Raw genomic sequence first — 15,894 nt, 5'->3', positions numbered from 1 at the left:
TCTCCTCCCATTACCCTAATCACACGGCTGCTCCGGCTCTATCCTGAGGAGTAAGCTGGCGTGGCGTGTGTGCAGGCAAGCTGAATGCCCATTTCTCCCCACGGCTGGGCTATGCCATACAGATCTGTAGACTCTTACAGGCGGCAGGGGCCATGGGGACTAGCTAGTTCAGCCTTGAACAGCACGGAGCAGTGCATAATTTGTGGCCTAGCCTTAGATTTAATTTGTGAGGAAAAATATTTAAAGGCCACTCCTACACCAATGTGCCTATGAAAATCTGTTAAAGTTAAAAATACATTACTAATTTCCCCACAGGCATTTGGGAGAGTAACTATGGATGGTGGCCGGTAACATCCACTAAACACACCCTGCGCATGAGAGATTACGTCCAGCGTCGTCTCACGTTTCAAGGCTTTGTAGCATCGTTCTCCTCAGTTCTCCCCTGAGTGCCACCAAAGTGGCGCTACTGTTACTGCTGCAGAGCCGCTTTTGCTCACAAGGGAAATAAATCACGAAAGGTTAAGGGACGTGCCTGACATCACAAGGACAGGAAATGATGGACCCAGAGTTCAGCCTGAGCCGTTTCACTTTGAAACACAGGCTTCTACTCACTGCATTCGTCCCTTTATTGCAACATATGTGCAGCACAGGTATTCCGCATGATGCAGAAAGGCTGCTTTGTGCCTGGTAACCACCTACACTTGAATAAGTGCCACAAGGCCACTTTAAATTCCTGCGCTGGATTCGGCTGCATCAGCGTGTTGGATCAAGTTCATTGTTAGCCTTTTTGTCTTGTGTTTCTTCAGGAGCTCCTTTGTAATCTACACTTGCCTCATATTCCAATGTCCCATTTCAACAGCCCCTTAAGCTTTATATCCCTATCTGTAAAATGATTACAGTAACAATAGCAAAAACACTTTCCCCATTGAGTGATTACATATAAGGATAGTAAGTTTATAACGAACTACAGCTTGAAAACTAACTTCTAGACACTGCAGTTAGAACTCACTTTGGCTTTTCCGTCCTGGAATTGGTTTCATTGATTGACAGTGGTCACCAGCACAGCCTAAGTTCCGATGTTTTTTACAGCACTGGGTGCTGCTGCTCCTGAATTGTTTTAGCCTCTCTTAGTATTTCACACTCTGTGCATTCAGAAACCAGATCCAAAGATCCTTGTCCGTCTTTCCCCCTTTCAGTGTTCTGAATTTATTTATTCTTGCTTCATTTATTCCCAGGCTTCTGCTAGAGGATTATGGGTGTCAGTGATGCAAAAGCACTCCACAGAAATGCTGTAAAGGACTTCTTGCCTTTATTGATGCCGGGCAGCCCTCAACTGCTGGCCGTCTTCTGAGTGTATGGTTTGCTGTCCTAATTCCTATATCTCTCGTGCACAAGTATATTTACACATAAGTTTTAAACAGGCATAAAATTGTAGTGTGCTGCTGTGATATTTTACTCAGCAAGAAAATAAAACAACCAATGAAATTAATCTTGAAAATAGAACCAGATCATTATCCTATCTGTAATAAGAAATTACTGGTATATTTGGCTTTTACTCTTTGGATACCAAAAACGTATTGCTTTTTTTCATATTAAATGACTTAGCAAAAAAAATGTGTGTTTGGGAGGGTGTGTGTGTGTGTGTGTGTGTGTGTGTGTGTGTGCGCGCACACTCAAATGTGTGCACTTGTGTCTGAGAGAGATAGAAAGTGTTTTACCCAAAACAGCTTTGATCACACTTCATCTAATAGAAGAATGGTTGTTGGTTTAGCATAAATATTAATGAAAGAATGTGACAAAATTCCTGAAGATACATTCTTTTATTTAAAATGGTAGCTATCACAACACATCATACAATGACTGAAGACCAGAGAAGTACATTGAAACTTTTAAAAACATCTCTATATAGTCACAACACAGGAAACATGCTGCTAGGATACAAATAGAGTCAGATACCAAACTCTCAGTACATCATTAGGATAAAAGCAACCAAGGGAAGCGCAAGACACACAGGAGTTTCTCTGCCTCCAGCAGCAGCCGCCTGCACTGCCTCACAGCAGCCTTTCTGTCTTTGGAGACTGCATCGCTGGCAAACTTGTACAACTCCATCAACACTGTGCTTTGCTGAAGTTACAACTAATTTCTACTTCTGTCTGAGGAGGTCACCACATTAGAATTACAATGCTTATTGGCACAATATGAAAAAATAAACACTTTTTTGAGTTTTTCACTCATAACAACATTTGATATTAAATAAATAATCATTCCTCATAGCGCACATTTTTATTTTACCGCTCACTGCTCGCGGACACAGATGGAGATGAATAGATAGTGCGTTACAGGGTTTATTTACGCCTTCTTTCGTAGTTCTGCATTGCGCTTCTTTCATAAGCCACTGCAGACAAACCGGAAGTAAAAAGGGTGTTAGTGAAGTTCAATGCAGAAGGTAAATCACTGCAATGTCAGAATGACGTTTTCCCCCGGAAGAAATACTTCCGTGATCTTTTTTCTTTTTCTCTTTTTGGAACATCCTCCAAGCCTTTCTGGCACTTTATATCTTGCTTAGAAGTGTTCTGGCCACAGCATTCCTAGTTTCTTTGGTCAGCTACTATACATTTGGTATCCTAAAAGTACAACCATATATTCCCATGATCCAATATGGTGTCCATTCTTATCAGCTTACTAAATCCCTGGCAGAGACTCACAGTGGTTAGAGAAAGGACTATCCCTACCATAGCCACACATTAGAGGAATTAAAAAAAAAGAAATGTTGAGCTTCTGTTCTAGGACAAAGGTTAATAAGGTCAAAGGTCAAAAGTGCCCCTACTGTTTGTTCTTATAACTACAGTTTCATTTGGAGATGTACACATTCAATTCATGTATGTGTCACCTATGGCAATTTTGGTTTTAAAAATGACAAATTTGAGGAACCAGTATAAACCAACATAGTTTCGGAGGCCTAAAATGTTTAGGACCTTGCTCTTTTCAGGCAAAGACTGCCTAAACCCTAGGTTCTAGGGGAACCTAATGGTCTGAGAGTCTCTTCTCTCCTGGATACCTTCTGATACTAGAGTGATTGCCCTTGAGACTGACATTACCCTCACTTTCTCTTGGACATTGCGCTGACTTCACAAACCAACAGCACAATTTGATTTAGTTCTTAAAATCTGGAGGCCTGTGAAAATGTCAATTGCTACTTCCAAAAGTGCTTAGCACCGGGCTACTAAGTAATTTACGTACTGTGACTCACTGTGCTAAAATAAAATGCTAAGATGCATTATATGGCGTCATATTAGCTGTAATTGCAAAGGATCTATAACCACAAAATGTTAAGTATCAGAATAGCCGTCTATGTAAGGGTGTTTCATTATCTCAGCCAGTACTATAACTTACAACAAAACAACCGTGCTTGTGGAAAGTGCCCCGCATGAAATGCTGACCGGAGAGGAGACAGCGGAGGTGCAGAAGTCATAGTGCTACCGCAGTTTCCCAGGTGAGAAAGGTTGAGGAGAATGTGGAAGGCACTAGGGCTCTCTCTGCTCTCACAGTGCAGTTCTCTAAAGGCCTGCCTCCTTCTATGTGATCTCAACAGTTTGCTTCAGTTCTATGTGAGCCTGAGATACAGCAGACTGCACCCCAGAGACTTTTGAAGGACACATACGTTTGCTTCTCATTCTCTTTTATTAGGGATGGGGAGAGAGGTAGCATTGGTTAGTCTCTGACAGGATTCTAGGGTACTAAAACTCTGTGCCTCACAGAAGTGGGGTGGTAGCTAATTAAAGCACCCAAAGACTGTGTGGAAGCTTATGTAGGACACAGTGTTCTCCTGCAGGGAAGCAGATTCTTACCTGGCCCTTGAACTCCCTAAAAATGTCTACCAGCTTCTGTGTCTTGAAACTGGTGAGAGCGTCTCTGTTTACCAGATTGTCACAAGTGTATGTGGGCAAAAGAGTGTAAGGATCAGGTGGCTGGGGATAGAAGTCTGATAATCACATCCTAGTAAGTTTGTAAAATGGGGCCTGCTTATTTCCCTTCTAATTTTCCCATTTGTGTTTTCTTAAGTTTTAATAGATTATTTAATAGATTGTATATTTAACTATATTGTCTTTATATTATATATTTATCATATTTTATATATGACATAATATAAATATATTATATATTTAATGTGTTATGTTTAATATATAAGTTTAATATATTAACTTATATTTTAATATAGGAAAAGATGTTAGCTAGCAGTTCTGATTCATTGCAGTGAGCCTACTTTTATTAACTATAATTATTACTTGAAGTATATTTAATCTGCTCTAAACTGCTTTACTGTTCTTAAGTTATGTGCTCTGAAAGGTGTAAAAATTCTAGAAGTGGAGATGGGTGATTAAATCTAGATTGGTGATTAATACAATTATTATTATTATTATTATTATTATTATTATTATTATTTTGGTTCTTTTTTTCGGAGCTGGGGACCGAACCCAGGGCCTTGTGCTTCCCAGGCAAGCGCTCTACCACTGAGCTAAATCCCCAACCCGATTAATACAATTATTAAGAAAAGTATAGCTGTGTGAGTATATTTGTAGGCAAATACCACAGGGGCCTAAATTTATATTCCATTTCTCAAGGCTGAAAGACAATATACATATCCATAAAAATGAAACAACTACAAGTTTTCAACTGGTGCACGTAACTTCTTTAAGAATTAAACTTCTCTAACCTCAAGATTACTAGTTGAGAAAGTATAAAAGTGTCTACATTTGATTAAGATACTATAGAGTGACTATTTTGGGGATGAGTTCAGATATTTAAAAATTAAGCCAGCACATCTTATAAATTTTCTGTGAACTAAATATCATAAACAGATGCTGGTTAATTTCTAATCAGGTGTTTATCATTTTAACCCATTTTCACTGATAGCCAATTTTCATGAAAACAATAATGGGATTATTTAACATTGAATATAATTGATTAAATGAGGTGAACAGTGAGGGGCTTTAGAGATATGCCTGTGGCATTTATGTAGAAAGTTCAAGCAGGATAAATGAGAGATTATGCAGCCTTGGGCCAAGGAAAATCCCGCTTAGGTTTAAAATGGGTTTGGGGCGTTGTGGTACTTTTTAAATGTAGGTCTAAATCTGGAACAGGAAGAATGGTTTGAAGGCGTTAGAATGGACACCACTACACTCAGCCTCTTTGCCACCCATTAAGACAGGGATTTTGAGCTTCCATAACTTCAGAGAGAGACAGTAATTTTAGAAACATTTTGCTTGTCATTATCTATTTATTTTTCTAGTAGAAAATCACTAAATGGTTAGTCTGATGAAAATACCACATCACTTCAGTTTGTAAGTAAAAAAGCTCTCATCTCTCCCTAAGGGTCCAGGACATTTTATTAAGAATATCTGTGAAAAAGAGTGTCAGACTAGACCAAAGATTCAGGATATGTAGTGACTAAGTGGGGCAGATGCTGGACAGAATGGCACTTTGAGAGAAATATACTTACATTGTGGTGGTATCAGCTTAATCAGCTTTCTGCCCACTCTTGGCTACAAACGCTCCTATGAAAATTTGTCTACAGAAATGCTCATGTTAAGTCTATTGCTCCTTTTTTTTTTTTTTTTAGTATGTTGAAAATTGTACTTTCGTAAAAATTACAGAAGTTGATTTACATATTTTCAGACATGATTTTATACATACCAGAATTTAAAGCTCTTTTGCCCATTAGTCCAACAAAGGAATCTGTTTTATGCCCTGGAAAATACATTTAGGGGTATTTTAGTATGTATGTTTTTGAAGAAATAAACTCATAACTAGTACAAAGTTAACAAGCTTCTGAATATATGCCTGTAGAATAAATAAATGAATGTTTCTATGTCACCCACTGGTGAACCCACAAAGACTTTATATAAGCCTTGCAAACCACACTGCAACAACATATTGTGAGTACTTTTCTCAGTTCTTTATCTAGACATTAGCAGAATCTTTTATCTGTATTATGTTTTATCTATTATGAAGTTTTAAATATGGTTGCCACTGGAGTAGCTTTGAATTTTGGGGGACTTTAATTATATGTTTTTGTGTGGGAAAAGACATCCACGTTTATGTCTTTATTACCAAATATGTTGCATTTCTCAACAAGGGAACTTTAAGTCAGATCCTTAGTATTGGAATATTCTAAGGGGTCACATTTAGTAGATTTAGACTTAAAAATACTGTTCCTGAAAGCAATTTGTTTTTTAACATTAATAAGATACATTCATTTTATTACTTTTTTTGCTGTATAAGATTTCTTTAAAATTTAACCCCTTAGTAAATGTCATTTTTTTTCCCCAAAGATGAAGGCTTTGGGGAAGGTTATTATCATACTGCAACGGGGAGGATTTTTCTTAGTTTCCATTGTGTTAGTTGAGACCACAGTGTTAATGGTTTGGGGTGTACCCTGCCAGGGTTAGTCCAATTCATGACCCTCATAGAAGCAGGCAACATTTCCAGGGGCCCAAGGGACTTCCTGTCTCCTCTGGATCCAATTAACTAGGAAATAGCTCTAAGGACCCTCCAGTTCTGCAATCTGCACTCTTCTCTCCCAGGTTCCCATTCAATTATGGGATCAAGGGGGAAAATAAACCTGTATCTCTATCACATTTCGAGTGCATTTTCTACTCAAATATTCACCCAGTCTACTTAATCCCCTTCCTCGCCATTATAAAAGGTAGTTCATGAATATGAATTAGAAGGTGTATATAAGTGTTCTCTCTCTCTCTCTCTCTCTCTCTCTCTCTCTCTCGTACTTTTCATGGGACAAGGCATTGGAAAAGAGTGCTCATGATGAATTTTAACCCTAGAGAAGAAATTATAAAACTAGAAAAACTTATAGGTGTTAATTCTTTTTTCTCTTCAAATGTAATGTGCATTTTGGTACGTAATCTGTCTACATAAAAGAGTCTAGTCAGTGATCATTCAGCAAATCACATTCTGTCTTTCTTTCCCTACATTATCTCAATCAAAACCATTGGGCTCTATGTTGTGCTGCAAAAGGTAACACAGGATGCAATATTCACTATCATTAACATTAGCATTTGATAAATGTCAAAATGATTGTGAACTTACTTTTGTGAGAGATCTGACCATGCCCTAGAAGAAAAGAGAGCCAGTTAGCAGATACATGGGTTTCTTTTTTAAAGCTATTTTATCTTTTCCAGAGAACTTAAGGAGTTGATTTTCGAAATATTTAACGCTTATTTATGTGCTGTTCTGAGGACTAAAGTAGATGAATGCTAACCGAATTACTAATAAGAGCCAAATATGAGCCATGGGTTAAAAGGCAGAACCGTGGGACTCTTGAGGTCTGCTAATGATAGTAAAGCTATGTAATGTACTAACATCAAAGTGGGTCACCCACTTGAATATGCAGGAGCTTAACACACACACACACACACACACACACACACACACACACGCATGCACACGCACGCTCACGCACACACACACACACACACACACACTTCTCTTAATTAGGCACAACTGCAAGATCTTGAATTTATACCATCAAATACTTTTTACATGATCATTCATAATAGGAAAATAAAGATTTATAGGGATGTTTACCATAAAGAGCCTTTAACAGGGCCACTTGTTTTTCAATTGAGGAATCTGACAAGAGATGAATTGACATTAACTCTTCACAAGCTCCACTGACTGTGCCATCAACTCAAGGCAATTGAAAATTCCTATCACTGTAGCGAGGTATAGCCAAATCTAACCCAATCCAAGAAAACATCTTTCACCTGAGCCTGGACCATTAGCATACCTGAGGACCCTTGTAATTGGGATCTTTAGTCAGGGGAGTGTTTAGCTAAGGTTAGTTTCCAATTTGGGTCACCTTGGTGCTGTGAAGCAAGGGAAATGGATCCCCCCTCCCCTCCACTTTGAGCTAGTGCAAGTGTTAGTGGATCGAAGACTTCAGGGAATCAAAAGTCTTTAGGCATGTAAAATTATACTCGCGGTACAAGAGACACTTGGGTGCTCCAGGAAGGAGCAGGCATGCAGACCGGGTAGCCTGATAGACCTAGTGACTATTGCTCATCTCACCAGCATCCCGTTTGCCCATTAATCCAAAGAACTGCTGAGGCTTGGGTCTTCGGGCGATTCTCTGAAGAAGATGCTCAAAGGGCTCCGGCATTGCCTCCTGGAGGGACAAACCAGGGAGTAGACAAATTAAGTGAACAAGGTCCACATTCACGGTGTGCCTGAGCTTTCCTCAGAGCCACAGAAGCAGCCGCTAGCATGAGACCGGGCCATACTAGAATCTATGCAGCACTTTCCCCAACCCGGACCCGCCTGAGATTTCCTTCTCCCCCAAAGTCTATCAGGGACGCTTCTGCGCAGCAGCAAAACGCCTTCCGGTTCTGGGTCCTGTATGCTTTCTGCTCTCAATTGCATCAGAGGACTCACTCGAGGTCTTGCTATCACCTTTGTTTGCTCTCAGTGAGGCTTCGGAGTCCGCTCATTGTCCTCACTGAAAACAGCAAGGGTGGAAGCAGAAGGGTGCTGATACTTTAAAAGCGAACTAGCACCACCGCACAACTTTCACGGTTCCCCAAGGCGCGCTTCTTGGAGCCAAAATTCAAGAGCGATGTAAAGGGAAACTTGGAGCACGGAATACTGAGGTATAGAGTTAGTTCCGCCAGCCACTGAGACCCTGCAACTCACTAAGATCCAGCTTTTGCCCCCATTGACAATTCACGTCTCTTCCCAACATCTCCAAATGGTCTGGCAGCTCAGTTTGATCAAAGCCCCCGAGATTACAATCACATAAGTAGGGATTAAAACCAGGACCAGGAGAGGAGAGAAGGAGAGAGGGAGGGAAGGAAGGAGGGAGGAAGGGAGGGAGGGAGGAAGGGAGGGAGGGAGGGAGGAAAGAAGAACTCCCTTTCTGTTGGGGAGACACTGAACCCAGGACATTTTCCTCCCTCAGGGAGGAAACTTAGTTCTGGGCAATAAGCCTTGTGCTTTGTCCGGGGTATGACGCCCTTACAATCCAATGAGCCTCTCAGGCTCCAGCTAGGCTAGTCAGGGTGCTACCACAAGGGGACGGCAACAGCTCCCACGCCCGGTTGGGTCTCACCTTGATTTGGTCACTGTCGGACCAGTCGGACCAATAATTTAGATCATCGTTGGCACCGATTTCCTCTGCAAACAGTTGAGTGGAAACGAGAAAAAAGACCGCCACCGCCACGAGGATTTTCATGTTGGATTTCTGGAGAGAGTAGGAGACAGAGAAGGAGAGAAAGAATCGTTATACATATGTAGGCGGGGGGCCACCCAAGAGTTAGAGCAGCTGAATTTCAATGCCACAAGGAAGAAAGAACAGGTCTCGCTAAACCAAGATTAAAACAAAAACAAAAACCCACCAGGTCGAACATTTCTCCAAACCCTTTAAGAAGGCTACTGACGTGCCAAAGAGCCTCAAGTCCTCCTCTCTTTGCCTCTCAACGTCCCAGCCCCCTACCCACTGACCCACACTCCGAAGCCTGAAGGCAGACAAAGAGAGGTGTTGGTATTTGCACAGTTTCTCTCCGGGTCTGTGGCTGCTGCAGGTGCAAACCCCGGGCGGACGCCACCTCTGACCAAGGCACGACGGGCCCCAGGCAGCGGCAGATGGCAGGCGGGAGTGGTACTCACTGCGGTCGGACCCGGTGATGCTCCGCAGGTGCGCACTTGCTGGGCGCTCCTCGCTCTCCTCCGCCGCGGTGCTGGAGTGGAGCTGGTCCGAGTGCGCTCTAGTCCCTGCTCCTGCTTCGCCTTATTTATCTCAGGCGTGATGAGCCTGGAGAGCCACGTGACACTCTCCCCACGCGACTTTCTGCTCAATATTTAATTAGCCTCCCCCTCGCCTTTTGCTTGCGTGATAGAGTTTCCGAGACGGTAACCCGTCGGAGTCCATAACATCTGGACCAAATTGGGTTCGAAATGACGCAATTTTAGGGAAGTCGAGGTCTCGCCATCCAATCCAGAGAGACCTGTTTTCTTCCGTCTGCAAATCTGACGCCCCCCTCCCCTCTTCTTCCGAACAAGGTTCAGTGACACCTGAGATTACTCATCAAAACTGAGCGAAGTGACTCATGCTTCGGACTTAGGGAACTTTTCTCTCAAGAGGCATCAGGGAATATTGCGCTTTGAGGACAGCCAAATAACTTGAGCAGCAAAACCTTGTGAATAATACTAAGACACCAGCAAGCACTTCAGAGGGATGAAGCAAGCGGGGTTTTCCTTTCATTTCTACTTTATGTGTCTTAAGGTTTATGAGGTGTTATATCTAGGGCTGGAACAGCACCCCCCCAACCCCCCTCCCCACCAAATCAGTCAGAATATTCTCATTTCTCTAGCACTGCAAAAGTGTTTCCGGTCTCCCGCTTCAGAGGATGAAGGCAGGTTTGTTTTACATTTAGGGGAAAGAGGAATTTAAACCTCCTTTCTCATGTAGAACTTACCCATCAGCCATTCTAAGGCATCTTTTGTTCCCCTACAGCTTCTTCCCAGGCACACCCTGAAGGCAGAAGGGGTGGGAAGAGGATAATTGTGCCTCTCTCCCCTTTAGCCTTGTTGGGGGACTAGAAAGGCTGGATGCTTACCTTTGGAGCTCTGCAGATCTGTCAGAGACAGAAGTCATTTACAAACCATGGTTTTACAGATGCCTTCTGTCCCCACTGTATAATTCTTTTCCATCTTTTGATGAAGTAAGTGATGTTGCTATTATTATTATTATTATTATTATTATTATTATTATTATTACTAAGTCTCATTATGTGGCTTCAAACTGAGTATCCTCCTGACTCCGCCTACTCAGGACTGGAACTACAGGTGTGGACCACCACATCGAGTGATGCTGTCATTTGGATAGAGTTGTTTTCCTTGGGGAATCATAGTTTCCCACTATGTTTAGTATAATTTGAAGAGGAAAGAAGTGTTTGTGAGCCAAACTGATGTTCGCCTCCAATGTTTATTGTTTTTATTTCTGAATGTAGACATTCAGATGGATTTCATAATCTGAACATTCTATTTTTAATTTTCAAAACCATTAAAAGAAGAAATTGTGAACACAAATGTAGAGTCATTCGCCTAAAACAATTTGTCAATTTCAGGATTCCACTTACATAGAAAATATTTTCTCATGCACTGTGTAGTTATTCTGATACATAATTCAGGAAATATGAGCTAAATCCCTGATTTCTTCCCTCTACTAACTTTAAAAATCACTAATTTAGCACTTTTTAAGTATGACCTGCTTTTTTAAGACTAGAACCTCACAGATTTAACATTTCAGTGCAAGGAAGATACTCTTTAACTGATGCTCAACTTACGCCATTCCTGGCTATCAGAAGATTCTTCCAAGGCCTTTGACAGGAATTGATGGTTCTCTTGGTTTTGATGTTTCCTACGAAAGACTCCAGGAGTCATTTTCATTTTCATTGCTTCAAGGTAATGCATGGTGCTGGAGAGAGAGAGAGAGAGAGAGAGAGAGAGAGAGAGAGAGAGAGAGAGAGAGAGAATGTGTCTGTGTACGAATAAGTATGTGTTAATGTTCTGTGTGTGTGTAGTATATAAAATCACAAACATGTGGACACTTTCTAAACAATCGGAATATCATGGCTTTTATTTAACCTAGTATATTTCATGACACTTTCAATACCAAAATTCCCACTTGCCAGTCATATCATTCACATGGCCACTCACTCAATTGTCAACATGCTCAACAATTCATGTTGGAATTAGATAATAGGGTTTTTTTTTTGCATTTTTTCTGACTTTAGGGGCATAACACTGTAGGTATGTTCACTTAAGGTACCTCACTTCTTAAAAATTATTTTTAAAATGTCTGTAAGTAGTTATGGTGCCAAACCTTATTTGATCATTTTGCTTTTAAATTTATAAATTGTTTTTAATTTAATCTTACAGTTATATAATATGAACAACTCTAAAAGGCAATCTTTAATCATATATATATGTTAATCTTTAATAATAATATATTAAAAGGACCATAGCTTCAGGCCTCGTTTTTCCTTCTCTTCCTTCTGCTAAACATTTTCCTTTTGCTGGAGATTGAATGTGGTTTGTTTCCCCTCAGTTCATGGACTGCACACTTAGTCATCAATGTGGCCATGTTGATAAGTTGCCAGACATCTAATGGAGACATTCTAGTGTTGGTATAGCAGTCATCAGGGTGCAGGCTTTGGAAGATGTTGGCATAGTTTTTGTGGGACTTCTGCTTAGTTCTTGGGAGAGGTTGTTTTGCAAAGCAGCAGGCTCTCACTCAGAGTTGTTTTCTGGTGCTTTGATGCAATCACTTCCTCTTTCCTCTTGAATGTGTCCTAATAGTTGTGATGCTGTCTGCTTAGAGATCTTAACCAAAGGTCAGTCAATGTTAGTACCCAACTAACTTCCCACTTGCCCAGGACCATCATTAAATACTCCTTAATTTTCTTAGTAATTTCATATACTTTCTGACTCATGTTTTTCTTGAACATAGCAGGACTGAAGATATTTGTATTACTAATTAATGCATTTCCTAGATGTTTAAAATACAAATCTTAATAAAATACAAGTGTTCCTGATGCATACTAAGTTCATTGGAACAAGAGTGGTGAACAAAGTATCATATTTTCATTTTTGCCAATTAATTATCCGTAGAAAATTATAAAGAGGGACTGGGCAGATAGCTCAGGGGTTAAAGTACTTGTTGCTCTTGCTAAAGATGAGGGTTTAGTTCCCAGCACCCATGTAGTAGCTGGCAACCATTCGTAATCTATAATCCAGGGGATCTGCTGCCCTCTTTTGTCCTTTTTGAGAGCTTCATGAACAAGGTCTACACATAAACACATGCAAAACATTTATACATGAATAATAAAAAACATATACCTTAAAAAAGAAAACTAAACTGATGTTATTGTCCATTTTCATGTGACTGAACATAAGTCACTTTAAAGCTTTTTATACTGCTTACAACTTTAGAGAGAAAAAGTCATCAGATCATTTTTCTACAGTACTCTACAAAAGTGAAAAACCAAACATTGTAGAACAAAATAGTTTGCTTTGAGAAATTACTCCCAGGGAGAGCAGGATCCGCACAATAGCGCTGACCCAGCTAGTATGGGTTCAGGTGAACCTGCCAGAGGCCTCGAGAGAGAGCAGGAATGCTGACTCTTCCGCTGCAGACTTCAGTATTGAATGAGCTACCCAGGGCAGTGCTGGAGAGCTCACCCTAGTAGTGTGGGCTCCTGAGAGCTGGCAGAGAGCAGGACGGGAACCCGGGATCCATGTTGCTTTCAAAAGCTTGCTTCGTTATCCTTCTCCCAGACCAGTCCCATCTCTTAAACGGGAATGGCAACATCAACTTGGGAACAGTGGTTCAAAACAAGAACCAGCTCAAACTGCCTCCTGGCTGTTTATGTTGACAGCGATAGTCATGCGCTACACTTGGCGTCGCCAGAGAAGCTTCTTCTTGTGAATGCAGAGACACATGGCAGCTCCAGTTATTGAAAATAAGTGACCGCCGAGTTGCGTGTTCAACTCTACATAGGACATTTATCACACCTCCTCTAAGGCTCAGGAAAGAGAGACTGGAAATAATCTGAGACCCAGGAGACAGGGAGAAGGGCTGAAGAATGTTATCTCCTGGGTGTGATGCAATCAATTCAGTCATGATCTCATAGCAGTTATAGCTGCTTATACTTGCCTACCCAAGACTGGGCCTGTCATAAGGCAATCATAGTGGGGGCAGGATTCACGAAACCATACTGCAACTTCCTGAACTATTGGATGCTGCTGAATTTGTACATAGAGGCGTCCATTGTCTTTAGTTTTGTACCCACAGGTGAGGCCAGCAAGCTCAAATAGATAGCTTGAGCCCCATGGTCCCACAGACGGCCTTCGTTAAACTCAGTGTGGCAAAAGATGAAACAAAAGACATGGATATGAGAGAGAAATTGGTAAAGAGGAGAAAGTGTTGACAGGCACAGAGAGAGAGAGAGAGAGAGAGAGAGAGAGAGAGAGAGAGAGAGAGAGAGAGAGAGGATAAGAACAACCAGAATGTGTTATATACACGTATACAATCATCAAAGATGGAAATTAGTAAACACTGTGAATGTTTATTAGAATGGCCCATAGATTCATGTATTTGAACGCTCAGTCCCTAGTTGGAGGAACTGTTTGGAAAAGAGTAGTTGTGGCCTTGCTGGGAGAGGTATGCCACATCATTCCACATCATTCCCAGTTATCTCTCCTTTTCTGTCTTTTGCTTGTGGATGGAGACGTGAGGTTTTAGCTACTGCTCCAGGACCATGACTGCCTATCGGCTGCTGTGCTCTCCAGCATGGTGGTCATGGAATCTGACATTCTAGAACTGTGAGCCCTCAGTTAAAAGCTTCCTTTCATAAGTTGCCTTGCCCATGGTGTCTTATCACAGTAATAGAAAAGTAACAAAGACAGACAGACTTTTCAGATTTAAACCCTAAACATAGAGAGGAGCCCTAGAAACCATTTTGAAAATTGAAAGTGGGTATTCATACTTTATTCAAGTTTAGTAGAAGACAAAAAAGTAAGGGGAAGAGCAATCAAGGTTTAAGTTTAAATGTTCTTAAGATGTTTGTAATATTTTAAAAATGAGCTCCCAAGAATACCCTTGGGAGGGAATAGGGGGGGCAAAGTTTAGAACAGAGGCAGAAGGAACACCCATTCAGAGCCTGCCCCACATGTGGCCCATACATATACAGCCATCAAACTAGGTAAGATGGATGAAGTAAAGAAGTGCAGGCTGACAGGAGCCGGATGTAGATCTCTCCTGAGAGACACAGCCAGAATACAGCAAATACAGAGGTGAATGCCAGCAGCAAACCATTAAACTGAGAACAGGACCCCCGTTGAAGGAATCAGAGAAGGAACTGGAAGAGCTTGAAGGGACTTGAGACCCCATATGAACAAAAATGCCAAGCAACCAGAGCTTCCAGGGACTAAGCCACTACCTAAAGACTATACATGGACTGACCCTGGACTCTGACCTCATAGGTAGCAATGAATATCCTAGTAAGAGCACCAGTGGAAGGGGAAGCTCTGGGTCCTGCTAAGACTGAACCCCCAGTGAATGTGATTGTTGGGGGGAGGGCAGTAATGGGGGGAGGGTGGGGAGGGGAACACCCATACAGAGGGGAGGGGGAGGGGCTAGGGGGATGTTGGCCCAGAAACTGGGAAGGGCAATAACAATTGAAATGTAAATAAGAAATACTCAAGTTAATAAAGATGAAAAAAAATGAGCTCCCCCCACACACCTGATTTTGCACGTGGCGCCTTGTTATGTTATTTGACATCAGTAAGGCTTTTAACAGTCTTCAATGACCTTCGTAACAATTTTTCTTTAGTTGTCTACTGCTCACTCTGCATTTAAATAGAGTTGCAGTTCCCTGCCACACCTTTTAACCCGACCCTGCCATTCTTCAGTTGACTTTTAATCATCTCTTACTGCTTAGTGTCACTGGTGAGCAATTTTTTCTTCTGTATCAAGTGAATGTCTGCCAGTCACCTCTATGTCAAATGACATCTTAGTCAGCTCTAATGTCTTTAGACTAAGTTTCACTTGCAGCAGAACTATGTGGACATTGCTCCTTTGTCTTGTGGAGTGACAGTTACAAGGTGTTCTGGGGTAGCACACTGAATTCTAAATGTTACACGCTTTGCTTTTCAGCCTGGATATCTGAAGAATTCTTTGTCTCTGACATTCACTGGTGGGTATAGGATATGTCCCTTGTTCACTACAATAAATTTCTCATTTTCCTGAAGCATTACAGCTGTTGAGTATGGGTGACTCTTAATTTGCCTAATTATATTCTTTTCTCATTTTAGAGACAT

General features: G+C 41.3%; 1 protein-coding gene across 4 annotated transcripts; it reads right to left on the bottom strand.

Moving 5' to 3' along the window:
• Nucleotides 1–1,801: 1,801 nt before the first annotated feature.
• On the bottom strand, nt 1,802–9,766 carry Tac1 (tachykinin, precursor 1). Of its 4 annotated transcripts, NM_012666.2 has the most exons (7): nt 9,679–9,766; nt 9,122–9,253; nt 8,086–8,182; nt 7,603–7,647; nt 7,105–7,128; nt 5,695–5,748; nt 1,802–2,395 (listed from the first exon to the last, which is right to left on the bottom strand). In NM_012666.2, exons 2-7 carry the CDS (start codon nt 9,242–9,244, stop codon nt 2,346–2,348), a joined length of 393 nt encoding a protein of 130 aa, NP_036798.1. In that variant the 5' UTR covers nt 9,245–9,253; nt 9,679–9,766; the 3' UTR covers nt 1,802–2,345. The 4 variants fall into 4 exon arrangements, with proteins under 4 accessions (NP_036798.1, NP_001118242.1, NP_001118240.1 ...); NM_001124770.1 differs by lacking the exon at nt 5,695–5,748; NM_001124768.1 differs by lacking the exon at nt 7,603–7,647.
• Between the last annotated feature and the right edge of the window lie 6,128 nt (nt 9,767–15,894).

This window comes from Rattus norvegicus, chromosome 4 (assembly GCF_021556685.1).
Source record: "Rattus norvegicus strain SHRSP/BbbUtx chromosome 4, alternate assembly SHRSP_T2T, whole genome shotgun sequence".
Lineage (NCBI taxonomy): Eukaryota > Metazoa > Chordata > Mammalia > Rodentia > Muridae > Rattus > Rattus norvegicus.
Note: the sequence above shows the minus strand (reverse complement) of the source record. Positions and strands in the feature narration are given on the sequence as shown.